Consider the following 20,347-nt stretch of genomic DNA (forward strand, 5'->3'; position numbering starts at 1 on the left):
CTTTCTCCCAATATAGGGACTCAGGGTGGCTAACAGCAAATTTAATACAGTAAAAATTCAAAACAATGCAAAGGCATTAAAATTATAAGTTGGACCTTGAAAATAGTAAATTGCATCAGAAACCACATACAAACCTTGACCTCTGAATTGCAGTTCAAACCGCATCTCTGTTTTGCTTAGGATCCAGCCCTTGAGGCATCAGCATTTCCAGAAAGGAGAGAAAGTGGAAGTGTGAAATACTTTTTGTTTGGAGGAAGTGTCTTTCCAGATTCTGTCCTGTAAAACTATTAGAGCCCCCTTTGATGCTGTCTTTGATTCAGATCATATGATTTTAAGGCATCTTACACTTCTATCTCCATCCAATAAACCTTTGAATTCTTTGAAGCATTCTGTTTTCCTGGCTGCCCATCATAAGAGTATGAAACTTAGCACCAGTCATGGAGATTCAGTCTTTTTCTTAATGGGATACAGAGCGAGAGCCCCAGGATCCCCACTCCTGACGCAAGACCTGGCCCAGTTCATTGCAGATATCTGACATACTTAATGTTAGAACCAGACTAGGAGGATTTGGGAGTCCCTGTATCTCCAAAAGTAACTTTCCCAAGAGCAATCTATGTCTCCCTTCCAAAGTCAGCAGTGGATGGAGAAGGAGGCCTTGGGGAAGCAGAGGAGAGCTTGGCTTGACCCCCAAGGACTCTCCCTTGAAGGTTCCCATCTCTCTAGGAAACGGAGGAGCCTGGGAGGGAGACTGAGGACTAGGGCATGCTGGGAAAAGCTTCAGAGGGAGCTTATGGGAGCAAATGTGGGACTTTGCTTTCTCCCCCCAATTACTTTCCTGCTCTCTTTTGACAAGGTAAGCTCAATGGTGGAAAAGACTGCAAAAGCCATCTTCCCTGTACGTTCCATGCTCATCTCTATGGCACCTTAGGAGTAAGCAAGTCTCCCCTGAGGGCAACACAGTCAAAAGACAAAATCCAAAATGGGAAAAAGGCAAGATTGCCAAAATATACAAAGAACTTATGAGTTATGAATTGGAAAGGGAAAATGTGACTGATAGTATGATAAAATGGGCGCAGGAGATAGGACATACGATATCTATGGACAATTGGGAGAGAACATGGAGAAAAACAGCCAAATTTACGGTAGCACAAGATCTAAAGGAAAACTACTTGAAGGTCTCTAATAGATGGTACCTCACTCCAGTAAAAATTGCTAACATGTATAACTTAGGTACGAATAAATGCTGGAAGTGCCAAAATGAGAAAGGATCATACTACCATATGTGGTGGAGTTGTTGGAAAATTAAAAAATTTTGGGAAAAGGTTCACCATATTATACAAAAAATGTTAAAAATACAATTCTCTATGAGACCAGAAGTGTATTTATTGAATATGAACTCATTCTTAGGAGAAAACAATGAGGAAAAATATTGGAAAATCATGTTATACCTTATATCTGCTGCTAGAATACTAATTGCAAAAAGTTGGAAGAGTAAGGTGTTACCAAGTATAGAGGAATGGCTACATAAAGTTTTGGAATTAAAAAATATGGACATTTTGACATCAATAATAAAAAATAGGAATGAAGAAGTGGAAAACTGGAAAATTATAGAAGACTTCTTGAAAAAATATTGGCATTTAAATGATTAAGTAACATGACGAGTATAACACTTCATGAGGGGGAACTATTGAAGAGTAACTACGTGAAATTAATAAGATAAAGTATTTCTGTGAATTATGTAAATACTGTATATATATGTAAGGACGAGACTGTTTTTGTAATCTAAGAGTGTAATTGCGTGGAACACAGATAATAAGATGTAATAGATATGCAAAACAAAAAACAAAATCCAAAATGGGGAGTGGTCTTTGAGATCCTGATGGTCCTCTGAGAGGAAAATGCCAGCCCCTGGACCCAATCCTGGCCAGCTTTTGGGAAAGTGCCCTCAAGGTTTGGTCCAAACGGCTCTCAGCCCATTACAGACTGTCCCTTCCCTGAGTCTTGCTCTCCTGGAGGCTCAGAGGAGATTCTGGGGGGCCTGGGCACCTCCTCTTCTTAGGGACCCTGAGCCTCAAGTTCAGCTGACAAACGGTCATTCACCCATGAGGAGCCCCCCGTTCCCCACTCTGTCCTGGCACATGCCTTAGGAAACCTCTTCCATGGGAATTTGGGAGCTCCTAATCTTAGTGGAAATGGCAACCTCTGGAAGTCTCCTATTCTTCCCAGCTGGGAAACAAGGTATAGTTGTGAATCTCTTCCAAGGAAAAGAGGGGTTGTTGTTGTTTTTGTTGTAATAACAGGGCTCCAGTCAATGGAGGTCTTCTTCAGGCAGTAAAGGGAGGTTTATGCAAATGCAGAATGACATCACTGCGGAAGGCTCTCTTGACCAATCAGAGACCAGGATAAAGGCCCTTCTGGAAGCTTCCATGAGAAGGAGATATAAGGCCTGAGAGACCAAGAGACAGTTGGAGGAATTGTGTCGGTTGGAGATCGAGAGAGAGAGAGTTAAAGAGAGGATCTTGGAAGTTACTCTCAGAACTGGACATTTAGGTCTATTTATTATTTTAATAGCTTTTATGAATTGAATATTATATACTTACAAATATTGTACCTGCAAGATTCTTAATATCTTGCATGACTTATATTTTAGTTATATTTTGTTAGCTATAATAAATACCTCCTTAGAGTATCTACTACTTGACACTCCTTTTAGACGTGTCTTGGTTCGGTTGATAATTGTCAGAAACAAGTCTAACAAAGTCTTCATCAACAAAGTCAAATTTCAGAACAGGATCCAAACTAAAAACTTTATTGAAAGAAAGAGATTGCATAAAAGGCACAGTTCATGGCGTTATAGTCAGATCTAACTAACAATAAAGATTTGACCATTTTATATCCCCAATTAACATCCCACTCCACAACAAGACCTATTGGGTATTTTATTCCTGCTAAAAATATAATTGACAAGTTAATTACCTCATCATCTAAAATCTCCCCCCAAATATGTTGTTTTGAGAACCACTGAATGGCCAGCAAGTTCCCACCAAACCTCCCCACAACAGTGAGATAATTCCCATCTGCTCCCACCATTTTGAAACCTTAAATTAAACCAAACAAGGTCCCAATAAACCCAGTCAAGCAATCTCACCAAGTTAACATACATTAAACTTATCTCCAACCAACCCTTTCACATTCTCAGCTTTCCCATTGGGGGTTGGGGGGCGAGGAGGGGGCATGTGGGCGAGTGAGGCTTGGCTGCTTGCTATGGGTCCCATTCCTTTCCCTCCACATTATGTTCACTCCAGGAATTAATCCTTCCGCTATCCAGCTCCACAAACTCAATGAATTAACCTTCCCAACATCCAGTTCCACAACCTTCACTCAACCCCTTTTTCCAAATATATAACACCACTACCATTTTCTATAAACTATATAATTACATTCAGTTCGGATTCTTCCATATTTCTCCAACAACAAATATGGAAGAATCCAACTATACACCAACATTTATGGAAGAATCCAAATTTCCCATCCTGGTTCTGACACCTGGTTCAACTGGTTCAAGTAATTGGTGTGAACCAGCTCAAGTCCTTGTTTTCCAACATTTTAAGGAGTTCCATTTAGCAACTGTGACTAATATCTATGATAGGAAGGAAAGGGGACACTGAAACTACGTTATCTCTCATCTATTTTCCTAGATGACCTTTGCTTAGCTCCATAGTAGATCCCAGGTGTCCCTCCTCTCTTAATGCTGATATGACTCTTCTCTGTCTTTGCCCTTTTTTATAGAAGAACTTGAGATTCTCATCAGAGAATAGAAACTGAGGAGAAATCAAAGAAATGTGTGAAATGCTTTGCTTTTATACCTTTAGAGGTATCCACTAGAGAGAAAGTGTAGAAATGTGAGCAGTTGAAAGTACGTTTTTGATTGTTTATAAATTTATTATTTGATAAGACTTAATTAAAAAAATTAAATAGGAAATATTTTTTGGAGAGGCATCCTTCATACATTTTGTTTTACAGTTGTCACTCCCTTTTTGCGGACTTAGTATCCGCAGCCTCACTCCTCGCGGGAGCGACAGGCGACCATTAATAAAACGGCATGCTCCTGCATACGCCTCCCCTCCTGGTGCCATAGGTGTACAGCCCATTATTTTCTATGGGACTTGAATATGTGAGAGTCATTACTTTCGCGAGGGGTCCAGAACGGATCCCTCATGAATTGGGAGGGGCTACTGTATTTTGTAAAGCTCTATTATAATCTTCATTTATGCTACTACTGCTACAAAGTTCTTGGTCTGAAAGTATCTTGTCCTTACAGAAACATTCAATAAACCTCTGCCCTATTTTGAGCATCCTGTATTCTTCATTGACTATAGAAAATCTGAAGGACAGTGTCAATTATGGAAGCATCAGTTTTAGCATAAATGAGGCGTTGCTAGACTTCAACTGGTTGTGACTATGAGAAAGGATGCTGAAGATGAATTTCTGTCTCCTATCTAGCCCTATATCGACACACACAACATGCACTGACTCCCGAGTCAAACTCTGATTTCCCTCCCTGTCCCCAGGATCTAAACCTGGGCTAGAAAGGATCAGGTTTTATTTGGGATCTTCTCCTGTAACCTGTGTTTTTCCTTGCCCTTTTTGCATGGAGCAGTAGGGGGGCTGTACATCAGGGCTTGGCATTGAGCTTCCAGTTTTCAGGGATCATTTTCAGGAAGGTGACGATTGTGCCTCTTTTCCATTTTTGGGGGGGGGGGGGGGGGAGGGGGAGGGCAACTCCAGTCAAGAGAAAAGGGCTCTGCACTAAAATCCATCTCATATGGAAGAGCAGTAGCTTATTCGTTCTGGTAGTCAAGTTCTACTGTCCCAGCCCAGGATTTCCTCTGCCCCATCTCGGATTCGCCCCTTTTCACTTGCTATCCCTCACTCCTGGAACCTTCTCCCCCCCCCCCCCCCCCCGAACAAGAGCCATCACTTCTTTAACCAGCTTCAAAACGGAGTTAAAGACCATCCTCTTCAGAGAAGCGTTCCCAGGCATTGCATAATTCTCGCTTGCCCTCCTGGATGAAGATTAACCATCCATTATGAAGCCAAGCCCTCCCTCCAGTCCATCTGCTTTGGTCCAGGCCTTGGAGGAACTGCTGGACCTCATCCCCTTCCCCATCACTACTCCCTTCTCCTTTTGTGTGGTGTCTTTTTAGATTGTAAGCCTGAGGGCAGGGAACTGTCTAATTAAAAAGACTGTATGTACAGCACTGTGTAAATTAACAGCGCTTTATAAATAAAGGTTAATAATAATAATAATAATAATAATAATAATAATGTGTGTGGGGGGTGCCTAATCCGGAAACTGGGGGCCTTTAAGCCTAGTTCCGAGGTTGCAGAGGGGTGTCAGTATCCCCAGAAGGGGCTTTGGGGTCCCTCCATCTCCCTCCTCTTGGCTTTGGGTCTTCCCCCAGACACAGCCCCATTCCCCCCCCCCCCCAGAGAAAACTCCACCCCTCCTGAATAATGTTGTTTCCAATGCTATTGAAGTACCTGGGCCCCAAGGCCATGCCTCTCTCCAAAGAAACCCCCTGCCCTCTTTTCTCATAACCCCCCAAGTAACTGGGCCCCAAGGAATCCCCCAAGGAGGGGGCAGGGAAGGGAGAGGAGGAAGAGGAGGACTGGCAGAGCCCCTGCCTTTCTTTGGGGTGGGGAGATCAGGGTTCCCTTCCTTCTTAGAACCCCCCAACTCCCCCCCTCCAGAAGATCCTGCAGTCAAATCTTTGAAGGAATGAGGGCTCTCCCCACTTCCCTCCCTCAGAGCAGGCTGTGAGGGCGGCAGGTTCAGGGGCTGAGACTGTGCATGCACATTTCCCACCAAAGGCCCCTCCTGAGCAGGCGCAGGGAATGCAAGGACCATGCTGCCGCTGCTCTGATCAGAACTCTGATCTTAGCTCCCGCAGCCCTCTTCCGCCGTTCTCCTGCGGCCGTGATCCACTCTCCATCCAAGCTTCATCAGACTTCCCGGAGAATACTTGTAAGGTAGTATTCCCTAGTGGTGCCTCTCTTTCTCAAACCTATCTCCCCAACTCACCCATCCCCTGCTACAGTATCGAATGTGTGTGTGTGTGTGTGTCCCCCTTTTGCTGTGTGGTTTTCCCTGTGCTGTAACAAATGTTACGCTTTTAATTGGACCTAGTTGGTATCAGTGTCCCTTTCTCTTGGGGCTTGCTGTCGACCTCTGGTATACACCGGTGGGACCCCATTCAGGCATGTGGTTTTGTTAGGGCCACCTCTCAGCTATATTTGATCTAATTAAAATTCCCCTAATTCGATCCTTCGTAACAGAGGACTGAGGAAAGAGAAAGGGTCAATTTTGTGCAAATTCAGAACTTCTCTGCATCAAAGAGTCCAGTGTGTTGAAACAGCGAAGAAATTTATTGAGAATACTTAAAAATCCAGTGTTTAAGCCAGAACTGCCCACTCCAATCCAAACAATACATTAAAACCTCAAAGCCTAAAACATCACTCTCTTCCAAACCTAGCCCCCACCTCCAATTCCCACAGTCTATGCCCCACAGGTAACAAGGCTCCCTTTGCCATTCCCACAAACTAGTCCCCTTTCTCTTAATGCCGGCCTCCAACTTTCTTCAGCCAACACCCTAAACATTGCAAAAGCTATCATTCCCATAACTATTCTAACCAGCTGCAACAAATCCCAGCCCCCCATTTACTTAACCTATACCACAACCCATAATCCTCAGACAAGTTTATAACCCAAAGCAATGATCTATAGTAATAGCAATTAAAACGTAAACTTAACAAAATATAACTTTAAAGCATAAACAGACACATGGACAGACAAATCACAAACATATGGACAGACAAACCTTACAAACAAAATCACAAGGGCCTTTTCACCAGTGGATTGAAAATATATTTTCTTTTAAAATATATTATTGAACATTAATTAAAAAGACATACACGACAAAACATTACTACACAGTTAAACATATTTACACAATATACAAAGAATATATAAATAAAGGGAAAAAGCCAAGTTAGTTTCTATATGTCTAAACTTTGTATACTTCCTAGATGGCGCCTAAACTTCTTAAATTTTCATTTCTTCTAGTTTCCTATCTGTTATAATCTTTGAGCAAAGAAAAACAGAGCTAGACAAACAAAAAACCAACCTCCATTTCTGCTTGGTTCTTGTTTCTACTCTTTAAGAGAGAAGCAGATTAATTCATCCTAATTTACATATGTTTTCATAGTTGCTTTGAATTGGGGAAAACAGAAAAGTTCTTTTTTAAAAAAAATACATTTTCTGTATTTCTTCTTGACAAAAATAATATTACAGTAGTTCACTGCTGGCATTTGTATGGCTTCGCTCCTGTGTGGACTCTTTCATGTCTCACTAGGTATGACTTCCGAGAAAAACATTTCCCACAATGTTGGCATTTGTGTGGCTTCTCTCCTGTGTGGATTCTCTTGTGTGCCACTAGGTGTGACTGCCGAGAAAAACATTTCCCACAATGCTGGCATTTGTATGGCTTCTCTCCAGTGTGGACTCTCTGATGTCTCACTAGGTCTGACTTGAAAGAAAAACATTTCCCACAATGTTGGCATTTGTATGGCTTCTCTCCTGTGTGGACTCTCTGATGTTTCACTAGGTCTGACTTCTGAGAAAAACATTTCCCACAATGTTGGCATTTGTATGGCTTCTCTCCTGTGTGGACTCTCTGATGTGTCACTAAGTCTCCCTTCAAAGAAAAACATTTCCCACAATGCTGGCATGTGTATGGCTTCTCTTCTGTGTGGACTCTCTGATGTGTCACTAAGACTGACTTCCGAGAAAAACATTTCCCACAATGCTGGCATTTGTATGGCTTCTCTCCTGTGTGGACTCTCTGATGTTTCACTAGGATTGACTTCCGAGAAAAACATTTCCCACATTGCTGGCATTTGTATGGCTTCTCTCCTGTGTGGACTCTCTGATGTATCACTAGCTCTGACTTCGAAGAAAAACATTTCCCACAATGCTGGCATTTGTGTGGCTTCTCTCCTGTGTGGACTCTCTGATGTATCACTAGGTCTGACTTGAAAGAAAAACATTTCCCACAATGCTGGCATTTGTATGGCTTCTCTCCAATATGGCCTCTCTGATGTCTCACTAGATGTGACTTCAAAGAAAAACATTTCCCACAATGCTGGCATTTGTATGGCTTCTCTCCTGTGTGGATTCTCTGATGTCTCACTCGGTTTGACCTCTCAGAAAAACGTTTCCCACAATGCTGGCATTTGTGTGGCTTCTCTCCTGTGTGGACTCTCTGATGTTTCACGAGGTCTGACTTCCAAGAAAAACATTTCCCACAATGCTGGCATTTGTGTGGCTTCTGTCCTGTGTGGATTCTCTGATGTTTCACGAGGTCTGACTTCCAAGAAAAACATTTCCCACAATGCTGGCATTTGTATGGCTTCTCTCCCATGTGGACTCTCTGATGTTTCACTAGGTGTGCCTTCTGAGAAAAACAGTTCCCACAATGCTGGCATTTGTATGGCTTCTCTCCTGTGTGGACTCTCTTGTGTGTCACTAGGTGTGACTGCTGAGAAAAACAGTTCCCACAATGCTGGCATTTGTATGGCTTCACTCCTGTATGGACTCTCTGATGTTTCACTAGGTATGACTTCCAAGAAAAACATTTCCCACAATGCTGGCATTTGTATGACTTCTCTCCAGTGTGGATTCTCTGATGTCTCACTCGGATTGACTTCTTAGAAAAACGTTTCCCACAATGCTGGCATTTGTGTGGCTTCCCTCTGGTGTGGACTCTCTCATGACTCAGATGTTCTTCTGTAAAGAACAATAACAGATAAGACTAAAAATCAGAGTTAAGAGAGGAGGGTGTTTCCCCCAGATTTAGCCCCCATTTACCCTTCCCTATTTGACATTAAATTAGTAAAGTTGGTATGAGTGACCCGAGCCTGATCCTGTTGCAGATATCCCAAATCCATGAAACGATTGTATCCTTACTCATAGGAGCTAGCAAAGAAGAGATTGGAGGGGAACTGCCTTAAGGGAATCACTGGAAGCAGATAGTCAGACTAAGAACGGTTGAAAAAATATTCTATTAAACATGTGTAGAAATACTTTGATTGACAGGTGGCATCATATCCTGTGAGACTGCCATAGAGTGCTGAGTCAGAGCCCAAGGCATGATGGAAGGTAAATGCAAAGAATGCTTCATGCTGTTTGGCACGAGGAGATGACTCACAACCAATACAGTATACAGCTCACATGCGGATTGGTCTGGATTGCACTAGAGTTGTGTGTATAGAAGAGATAGTCAAGTTCATGGAGGTCAGAGAGGAGAGCTTGCAAGTAATTGTATTATTAGGAGCAAGTAACTGTTAAAGTTGCCAAATATTGTGCAGCTGCAATTATTTGTCGCATAATTTTTTTGAAACTGATGCAGAAACCACCATGAAATATCTTGAAATAATTATGACATAGTGTCAGGCTACTGTTTTAAGTTTATATTTCTCAGAGTTATTTGGGACAATTTTTACCTGCCAGGTTTAGGATTTCATTTTATGAACTGATGTTTACCCTTATTGCTAGAAAGCAATTTACTTCTTGTGATGCTTTGTAATACTTGTATTTATTTTGTTGTTGTTGTTTAAGCTGGCCATGTCCCGTAATAAATTATTCATTCATTGATTTGTATTATTTTGCAACTCAAGATAAAGAACTGAATGAAATCTACTGTGTTTGTGACTTATTTTTATGTGTGGAAAGTGGTCAGTGTATTGCTAATACATATATTTGGAGGTTGGCTTCCGGACTCTTCTATGATATTATTCAGGACCTGAGAGGCAGTGTGCTAATCCCTTTTGTCTGAGGTATTTGCATCAAACACCCATTGCATTCAATTCAGTTTCACACCATTCTTTCTCCACACAGGAAATATTCTAAAGTGATATAAACCTTTCCAAACCCTCAGTTTTTGTCCCCATCACCAATTTCAGTATAAATGTCAGGTCCAACTTGCTGTTCTTCGGTGTCAGTCCAGTTACAGACAGACACTCTGTTTTCATGGCTAAGCACCTCAATGCACTCACCAACCCCAATTGTCGCAGGAACTACAGACTTCTCCCCATTCCAAATCCTCAGCATAAAGATCTGGATAGGTAACTTATCACCATTAACAAAGCCTTACATGTATTCACCACTCCCGCCACTGTTACCTAGTTCTTGCATGTGTGCGTGAACACTTATATGTATGTGTCTGTGTGTTTTGCTTTCCCCCTAAATAAAACACAAAAACCTATTTCAAATGCCTCTGAAGTTTTTTTATTATTATTATTCAGGACCTGCTATAGCTTGGCTGAGTCCAGAGGTCACTATTGCCCCAGTGAAACTATTTTGTTCTATTGAGCTAAGTACCAAATCCCCCTAAAAGCATAGCGCTTGCGGATGTCCTCCCCAGACTCCAGCATTTTGGGTAACAAAGGACCTCTTGAATCAACCATGGAGCTAAGCAAACTCAGGTAGAAAAGAAACATTAGCAAAACAGCAAGTTTTGTTTCTGCTTTCTTCCCTTCATGGATATTACTCATAGAATCATAGAATAGTACAGTTGGAAGGGACCACAAGGGTCATCCAGTCCAACCTCCTGCCATGCAGGAACTCTCAATCAAAGCATCACCAAAAGATGGCCATCTAGCCTCTGTTAAAGACCTCCAAGGAGGGAGACTCCTCTACACTCCAAGGAAGGAGTGTGTTTCACTGTCAAACAGCCCTTACTATCAGGAAGTTGGTTTGATTCAATAATTCTAAAGTGGAAACAAAGCGCTCTGACAGTGAATTATGAAAGGGCCCTCAGTCTTCACAGGAAGGGCGATGGATTCAGGTTCCTTACCCACAGAGGCCACATTCTCATAATTCTCCATCATCACGAAACTGTACATAAGTTTCAGCTTCTTCGTCAACAGTTTCCATTCCTCTTCAGTGAAATATACCGCCACGTCCGCAAAGGTCACCTGAAATAGAAAATAGCCCTCATCCAGAGAGTGACTAAACAAAAGGGGAGGAAAGCACACGGTGCATCATAAATATTATTTCAACACTTCAGAATTCAGTCCAGGAAATAAACTTTAAATTCTGCAAGCAAGCAAAAAGTTACTGTCTTTGAGACCCAGTTTGTCTCAAATCCTTTCAATATAATATACAATATAATAAAAAAATATAATTTAGACCATTTCTGGGATATTGATGATAGATTAGGATACTGACTATTCCAACGTGTATTGTCACCAATGAATTATAACGCACTTAGTCATATCTCACCTAATCTCAGAGGCAAATTTCATTTTTAAAAACAGTTCTGGGGAGTACTCTGGGATTGAGGGCCACTGGGCTCACCCTCAATTAAGATACAGAGATATTATTCCAAATCCCCCAGCATTTCACAGATTTGGAAAGCAAGACACATGTGGACAAGCAACACCAGAAGGGGGTCAAGATGGCCAAAGTTGTAAATGATGAAGATCGCAGAAGTGAGGAAGGGTACAAGACCCTGCCCCCTCCTATTCTCCCCTCTCCCCTCTTTTGAGTTGATGGGCTGCACATGTCTTTTGAACTTGGAACACATTTTGCAGCAACCAACTGACCTGAGGACAAGGGGGAAAGTGGCAGAGAGGAGAGAAAAATAGGACATTTTCAAAGCCCCTAAAAAAATGAGGTGACAGAGCATTAACCAGGACTCACTCTGCCAAATTGAGACAGTATATTCTCCGCTTGCTTTCATGAGCAGGCCCAGCAGTGACACAGATGAAACTAAGTCAGGATGGTAACTTACCAAAGAGTTGTTGTACCTCTGCTTCTTCTTTCCCTTGGAGCCCAACTCCCTCCACTTGGCCTCTGTGTCGGCCATCAGGTGGGCAGGGGGTCCTGGTGGTCCTGCACTTGGGTCACTTCAGCAAAAGATACTCCAAAAGTGTGTACAAGAGGGTCGAGATGAAGTTCCTGACAAACGAGACCAGGGTTAGACTTAATTAATAATTTGTTTTATTTATATACCGCTATTCCAAAGGTCATAGCAGTGAACAGCAAGTAAGCTAATTAGCAAGTAAGCTAATTTGCCCCCAACAGTCTGGGTACTCATTTTAGTGACCTCGGAAGAGTGGAAGGGGGTCCTGGAGGAAGGGGGCCTTGGGAGATATAGAGCCTCCTGAGATATTTGGGGGTCGCTTCCTAACAAAGGGGTTTCTGGCCTCATAAAGGATTTGGGGCAAACTGGATCTGAAAGGCAGTAGTAGCCTTTTATCTTGCCAATGGGATTTGCAGTGTATTTCCTGGACTGCATCTCCCAGCATCCACATGGCCAGAAAGAGGAGGGGTCCTGCCCTGCAGTAAGGCCCCTCCAATCCCTCTGAACCGAGGACTACAACTCCCACATCTTCTTTCTTTCTTTCTTTTTTTCTTTTTCTTTCTTTCTTTCTTTCTCCCTAGCTGGCTTGTGAGATGTGATTAAGCCTTGTTAGTGGTGTTACTGCTCTTGTTGCCGTTGTGTGGCTCCAAGTTGTTTCCAACTAATGGCGACCCAAAGGCAACCTTATCATGGGGTTTCCTTGGCAGGTTTCTTCAGAGAGGGGTTTCCATTGCCATCCTCTGAGGCTGAGAGAGTGTGACTTGCCAAGGGTCACCTAAGTCCAAAACACACTGCTGCAATAATCCAAACTGAAACCGCTTTAACTGCCCTGGCTAAGTGCTAGGGAATTCTGGGAAATATAGTTTTCTGAGACATTGAGCCTTCTCTGTCAGAGAGCTCTGGTGCCCAAATAAACTCCAGTTCCCAGGATTCCCTAGCACTGGGCCAGGGCAGTTAAAGTGCTCTCAAACTGGACTATTGCTGCCGTGTCTTTTGGGCCTTACTTGGGCACAAACTGTCCATAGCCTGCAATGCATCTCCTAATTCTGTTGGCAGTCCCTCCCTCCCAACACTTTCTCATTTCCCCCAAAACCAGCACAAAGCTGGCAGATGGAAAGAGGTTTTAAAGCAACATTTAAATCTGCCATATTTTATTAAAAGACTAAATGTCCCAAATGCTATTATCAGTTTTGTAGCTATTATTACAGAAAGACGTAGAGTGCAAACTCCTCAAGTACCTTTATTTTCTGGAGTGAGATGGGCTTTTCCAACTGACTCACTGTGATGATCTCCGGTGGTCCAAGCAGCCAAACTGCAGCCCTGTAATAATAATAATAATGATGATAATAATAATAATAATAATAATAATAATAATATAGCCCTCTCTTCAGCCAAAAGGCTATCAGAATGGCTTACAAATTGTTAATTAGACATTTAGACATTATGGCTCTTAGCCCAGCAGACCCTTAACTTCCTTAAATCACGCTGCCTCCATCCAGTGAATTATAAAAGGACTTTCCTTAACCTACACTGGGACCAGTTAAGGAACCTTATTTCTACTTCTTTACTGATCTTCCCAAGCATCAACCGAGCCAAAACACGTGTAAAAGGAGCGTCGAGTAGTAGATACTCCAATGAAGTATTTATTACAGATAACGAAATATAAGTAAAAAGTAGGTCTTCAAGATATTAAGAATCTTGCAGGAACAATATTTGTAAGTATATAATATTCAATTCATACAAGCTATTAAATAAACCTAAACGTCCAATTCTGAGACTAACTTCCAAGATCCGCTCTTTAACTCTCTCTCTCTCGATCTCCAACCGACACAATTCCCCCAACTGTCTCTTGGTCTCTCAGGCCTTATATCTCCTTCTCACGGAAGCTTCCAGAAGAACCTTCATCTTGCTCTCTGATTGGTCAAGAGAGCCTTCCGTAGCAGTGATGTCATTCTGCATTTGCATAAACCTCCCTTTACTGCCTGAAGAAGACCTCCATTGATTGGAGCCCAGTCATTACACAAACACTTCAAGGGTTTGTGCCTAACGACGATTAAACCGCTTCTAAACTGCGTCCAAACCACTCCTAGTCTTGACGCTCAGAAACGCCTCGCAAATATTATTCCCCACAGTCACAAGCAGCACAAAATGGCCACCGGAACATAAAATGGCTGTCTATGCCTCAGTTCTTGGCACTTGTCGGTTTGAGGCCTTCAGAGGAGAGAGAGAGAGATGGAGGGGAAGAGTGGAAGGAGTGAGGAGGAATGGTCACTCTTGAGTCCGAAGCAGTCATTTTTATATAACGAAGTGATGATGGAAACCTATGAAAACCTATCCTCTCTGGGCAAGGAACTTGTATCCATTGCTCTTCCTTCAGAGCAGGGGGGTCTTGCATGCTACATACATGGCACTATGGTTCCACTTTAATGGTCAAAGTAACATCCTTGGAATCTTGGGATTTGTACTTTACTTTATGGAGCCACTAGAGCTCTCCATCTGATGATTATAAATGCCCTTTGCTAAACTGCAAATCTATCGTAGGAAAGAACCATGGCACTTAATATGTTTTGGGTCCCAATGCTCTTTGGTACATCTCTTAGCAAGTTTTTAGGTCTTTTTGATCTATGTTTCAGTGTTTCTATGTTCTGGAGAGGCTTCCAATATCCTCTCTTGGCCCTACAATGGCTCAAATTGAGCCAAACAATGGCAATAGGATGCTGGGGGATATTGAGGAGGTAAACATGATTTCTTTTCTCCCCAGGTGGTCCAATGGGGCTACCTCTGAGATCCCTGTGGGCCCAGTCTGGCTGCCCAATCCCCAATAGCTGCCCAGCCCTGTCTTGGAGATGTCTTCAGGCTGTTTGAAGGCTCCTCTCTGCAGCCCTATCCTCACCAAAACTGGACTCCACTTCCCAGACCCTTCCTAAGCCATTCCAATGGATTAATTGCATATATTTATTATCCTACCTTTCTCACCAGATGGGACTGAAAATGTCTCTTTCCTGCACCATTCTCTTTTTCTCTCTATCTGTGTGTAAGAGAGAATGTGAAATATAGAATGGCAGGGAAGAGATGCTGAAGGTGAAATGCTGAAGCAGTGCAGATGGACCTGAGAGCAGCTGGGAAAGATGGAGAGAGAAGGGAGAAATGGAAGGAGATCAGGCATGTGGAAGCGTGGAGGAGAGGGAAGGAACAAGCAATATATATGTTTGGACAGGAAAGGAACTCTGGGAAAGTCCAGAATGGAGCCAGAACAGGTGTCCATAAGAGAGGCAGAAGGTGTCGATAACAGAGCCAGAAGAGTATTGTGAGGTAGCCATGAACCTGGAAAACGTTAACTGGTTTAAGTAAACTGGTGTGAACCAGCTCAAGTCCCTGTTTTTCAGACATTTGAAGGGATTCCATTTAGCAATTATGAGTAATATCTATGAAGAGAGGGACAGGGACACCAAAACTCCTTTATCTCTCATGCTCATTTTCCTTTGTTTAGTTTGCATAGCTCCATTGTAGATTCCAGAGGCCTCTCCTCTCTTAATGCGGAGATGAGTTTTGTCTGCCCCCTTTTTTATATAGAAGAGCCTGAGATTCATGAGGAAATGGAGACTGGAGAGAGACCTTACACATGCCAGCAGTTTGGAAAATGTTTTCCTCAGAGGTCAGACCTTATTGTACATCAAAGAGTCCACACAGGAGAGAAACCATACAAATGCCAGGAGTGTGGCAAGGGTTTTGCTTCAGGTACCAATCTTACACACCACCATCGCATTCATACAGAAGAGAAGCTATAGAAATGAAAGACTGTGGAAAATGTTTTTCTCAGAATTTACACTTTTAGAGGCATCCAAAAATCCACATTAGAGACAAAGTGTATAAATGTTGGTGGATGAAAATACTTTTTTGGAGAAGCAGCCTTCATTTATTTTGTTGTATTTTGTAAAGGTCTATTGCAATCTTCATGCTACTTCTGCTACAAAATTTTGGGTTTGAAAGTATCTTGCTCTTCAAGTGACATTCAATAAACATTTGCATTAATTGAAGCATTCTCATTCTTCATTGCATATCTTGACTCTGCAAAAGACAGCATTAATTATGAAACATCAGTATTTTATTTTAAAAAATTAATTAAAAATCGGAAACTATAAATATAAAACTCATCAGACAACAAACATACAAATAAAAGATACAAATACAATATATATATATATCACTTCCACTCCTTTCTGTTGGTTCTTATATTTATGTATACAGTGGACCCTTGTTATACGCTGGGGTTTGGTTCCAAGATCCCCCGTGTATAACAAAATCTGTGTATGCTCAAGTCCCATTAAATATAATGACATAGCAAAGTGGTGTCCCTTATAAAAATGGAAAATCAAGGTTTGATATTTGAAATTTATACGTTTTTTTTACATATTCAAACCGTTTATGCTTGAATCCGTGTATAAAAAAATCTGTGTACAAGAAGGGCCGACTGTACTGACTTTTATATAAACCTTATTTATAAAAAAAATTCTTAATTGTTTTGCATATATACATGTTAAAATGATGATTTCTATATTTTCTTAAATACTTTATTTTATATCTATTTTTCCTTTATTGCTTTATATACATACATATTAATCTGTATTTCTATGTCCTTATCCTTGATCATATATATGTACGTATGTATCTGAAGTCGAAATCTATATCGCAGTCTATCATATTAAGTTATCTCAGTCTATCTAACCCCCTAAATTACATGACATTGAGATTTCTTGTTATTCAATTTATTTTGCATGTCTTTCTTTGTATACCTTATCTATCTCAACATAATTTTATAGATTCAGATATTCATATAATTACACGGATCTCAAGTAAGTTGCTATTTTTCACTAGTCTCTCTCAAAGTTTTCATCTGATCTGTTCCGTAATAATTGTGTCAATTTGTCATTCTCTATATACTCATATAGTTTATTGTACCAATCTGATAACTCCTGAATTTTCTCTTATTTCCAGTATTTAGCATACATGTTTCTTGCTGCAGCAAACATATCAAATAAGGTCCTTCCATGTTCTTTTTCTAGTTTGTCATTTATCATTCCCAGTAAGAAAATTTCAGGTTTATTTTCTATTTCCATTTGCAGAATCTCTCCTTTCCAGCCCTTAACTGACACACACAACATTTGCTGACTCCAAAACTAGTTTCCCTTTCATGGTTTCATGAAAGGGAAGTTTCATGGTTTCATCAAAGTGCTATGTCTGGGCAATGGAGATACACCCCAGGTGCCAAAACTGGCCCATAGCTATTCTTGACAGACTCATTCAGTCTCTTTCTCTGTTGGTGGAGGGGCAATCGGAAGCAAGAAACTCATGGATCTTCAAGGGATCTCCAACTTTTTTTTTTATTGACTTGCATCTGTCCTTTCTCCCAATATAGGGACTCAGGGTGGCTAGCAACACATTTAAAACAGTACAAATCCAAAACAATGCAGAAGCATTACAATTATAACTATATATATATTTAAAATTAAAGCATTTATAAAGCTGCACCTTGAAAATACTAAAGTTTATCAAAAAGCTTATACAAACCTTGACCTCTGAATTGCACAGCCGTTCATACCTCATTCTTTGTTTTGCTATCCGCATGTACAGAAAGGGGGAAAGGGGGAGTGTGAAATGCAGTCGGCCTTTCTTATACACGGATTTTTTATACACGGTTCTGTAGCCAAGGGTCCGTAGGGGGAATTTTATTATTATTGTTATTAGCTCAAATATTGCAAGAGGGGCTGGCTACAAGAGCCCACCGAAATCGCCCTCCCGATATGTATATGGAGTAGACCAGGGGATCCCAATAAATAAAGCTGAGACGGATATTAATAACTAGATGTCTAATTTATTGAAATAGGGGAAAAACACATACGTTGCGCATACACTCACACACACACTCAGGACTCAGGAAAATTAGGGTTGGAAAATGGGAACAGATTTCAGGCGTTACTAATGGAGATGCTTACCAGAATGTAGATTCCCTCCGGGGAGCGAATGGGGTGCTGGACAGTGAGACAAGTCTGCTCCGCAACCTGGGAGTGAGCAGAAATGCCGGCTACCAGAACAGAGGTCTGACTGACGTGGAGTGAGTAGACCTTGAAAATGGCGCGCTGAGCAGCCAAAGTGGGGACTTTTTATAGGCCAAATCTGGCCTGAGGCAAAGAGGCTGGCTTGGCCGAAACAAAGGTGTTCTAAAGATTTTCTTTTCACCTGGATGTCTGCTTTAGATAGTATAAAGGGTTTATGCCACTTGGACAATAGGTTCGAGGAGGAGGTTGATAGCTTCAGGGAAGGCAATCCTTTCACTCTTCCCAGCCTTGAGATAATCCCTTCATGCGACTTCCCCGGACCCACTGAGATGTTAATATGGGAACTCCCTTAGGGGAGGTGTACATGTCCTCTCGCTTTGCCAGTAATGGCAGACAGGCTTGGAGTCTGGCCAGGGGTCATCCAAGGGTTATCATTGATTCCAAAATTTATATTGCAGCATGGGTAACAGTTCAAGCATCCACGGTTTGAAAATGTTTTCAAAAAAGTATAAATTTCAAATATCAAAGCTTGATTTTCCATTTTTTTATAAGGGACACCATTTTGCTATGTCACTATATTAAATGGGACTTGAGCATCCACGGATTTTGTTATTCACAGGAGAACTTGGGACCAAACCCCAGCATATAACAAGGCTCCATTGTCCTTTTTGTTTGGAGGGAGAGTCTCTCTATATTCTGTTCTGTAAGACTATCAGAGCTCCCTTTGGTGCTGTCTTTCCTTATGAATTTAAGACAAGTTGTACTTCTGTTTCCATCCAGTAAACCTTTGAAATCTTTGAAGCTTTCTGTTTGCCTGGCTGCACATCCAAAGAACATGAAACATAGCCCTAGTTATGATGAATCAGTCTTTTTCTAATGGAGATACAGAGCGAGGGCAACAGGATCCCCATTCCTTCCTTAAGACTTGGACCTGTCCACTGCAGACATTTGACATACTTAAGATTAGAGCCAGACTGGGAGGTTTTGGGAGTCCCTGTCCCTCCAAAAGTAACTTTCCCAAGAGCAGTCTATGTCTCCCTTCCAAAGACCAGCAGTGGATGGAGAAGGAGGCCTTGGGAAAGCAGAGGAGAGCTTGGCTTGACCCCTAAGGACTCTCTGTTGAAGGTTTCCATCTTTCTAAGAAACAGTGGAGCCTGGGAGGGAGATCGAGTGCCCAAAGTCAGTGGCATTTCTGCATCGGGTGTCAGTGGGTCCCAGGGGTGGTACTTTTAGGATTGGGACTTCTGGGGTCAGGACTTCCGCCTTCCAGGGACATGGCTTCTGGGGGGAAATCAAAGGAAATTGGAAGAGACCCCAAGGGCCCTGATCCAGTCCAACCCCATTATGTCATGCAGGAACTATCAATCAAAGCATCCCTGACAGATGGCCATCCAGCCTCTGTTTGAAGACCTCCAAGGAGAGAGACTCCACCAAAATCTCCATTGAGGAAGTGTGTTCCACTGTCAAACATCTCTTACTGTCAGGAAGTTCCTCCGAATGTTGAGGTGGAATCTCTTTTCCTGTAGCTTGCATCCATTGTTCCGCGTCCTGCTCTCTGGAGCAGCAGAAAACAAGCTTGATCCATGATTATCTCCATCTGGTATTCAGTTTTCCTCTTTTCCTACTACCCTCAATCTCACCAAGCATTATTGTCTTTTCTAGTGAGTGATGTTTTCTCATAATATGGTCACTTTATCATCTACAGTACTTTAAAGTTCTGTAAATCAACAGAGGTATTTATTTTTGTTTTCTTATTTAATGTTCAGTTGTAATCCTGCCTTTGCACTTTCTGCTTTGGCTTTCTTCAACAACCGTTCCAAGCCTTTGGCATTTTCCCAAGTCATTGGTTCCTTCCAACGCTATGTTTCTATTACTCTAAGTACAGGACACCAGCCTCATTTATATATCTCAGCTATTTTTGTTTAGCCGGTGCCTCCTCCTGTAGCTGTTAGTCCCATTAGTTAATACGGTGTGAATTTGCTGCTTCTATACTTATGGTTTTTTCTCCTTACTCCCTGCTCACACCTCCACCTTCTTTCAGGAGTACAGATCATGCCTGCTGCCTCCGCACCCTCTACATTGATTTCCGCAAAGATCTGAAATGGACGTGGATCCAACAGCCCAAAGGTTATAAGGCCAATTTCTGTGCTGGAAGCTGCCGGTATGTATGGAGCACTGATACACAGTACAACATGGTGAGAGTGGGCCCATGCCATCCCAGGGCACTGTCTATCTCTGTCCCAACTTGCAGTCAGACTCTCCTAGTAATGTATTGCTATGGGTCTGATGGTCTCACAGTGCTCTGTATCAACATGGAGAACTGTGGGACCACCGGGACGCCTAGCAATACATTACTAGGGCCCT

The 20,347-nt window shown here is 42.0% G+C and overlaps 1 protein-coding gene across 1 annotated transcript in view; it reads right to left on the reverse strand.

The window, feature by feature from the left end:
* Positions 1–18,557, reverse strand: part of LOC149284975 (uncharacterized) — a 34,989-nt gene extending 16,432 nt beyond the window's left edge. The window contains exons 1-6 of the mRNA XM_089495965.1: positions 17,921–18,557; positions 15,821–15,995; positions 13,166–13,247; positions 11,856–12,022; positions 10,917–11,037; positions 7,413–8,848 (exon numbers count right to left, since the gene is read on the reverse strand). Coding sequence (XP_089352091.1) covers positions 7,413–8,848; positions 10,917–11,037; positions 11,856–11,930 — 1,632 coding nt within the window. The 5' untranslated portion in view covers positions 11,931–12,022; positions 13,166–13,247; positions 15,821–15,995; positions 17,921–18,557. The remainder of the gene's footprint in view (positions 1–7,412; positions 8,849–10,916; positions 11,038–11,855; positions 12,023–13,165; positions 13,248–15,820; positions 15,996–17,920) is intronic.
* Positions 18,558–20,347: the final 1,790 nt, after the last annotated feature.

Source organism: Sceloporus occidentalis, unplaced genomic scaffold (assembly GCF_023333645.1).
Source record: "Sceloporus occidentalis isolate IW3139 unplaced genomic scaffold, rSceOcc1.0.p SCAF_86, whole genome shotgun sequence".
Taxonomy (NCBI): Eukaryota; Metazoa; Chordata; class Lepidosauria; order Squamata; family Phrynosomatidae; genus Sceloporus; species Sceloporus occidentalis.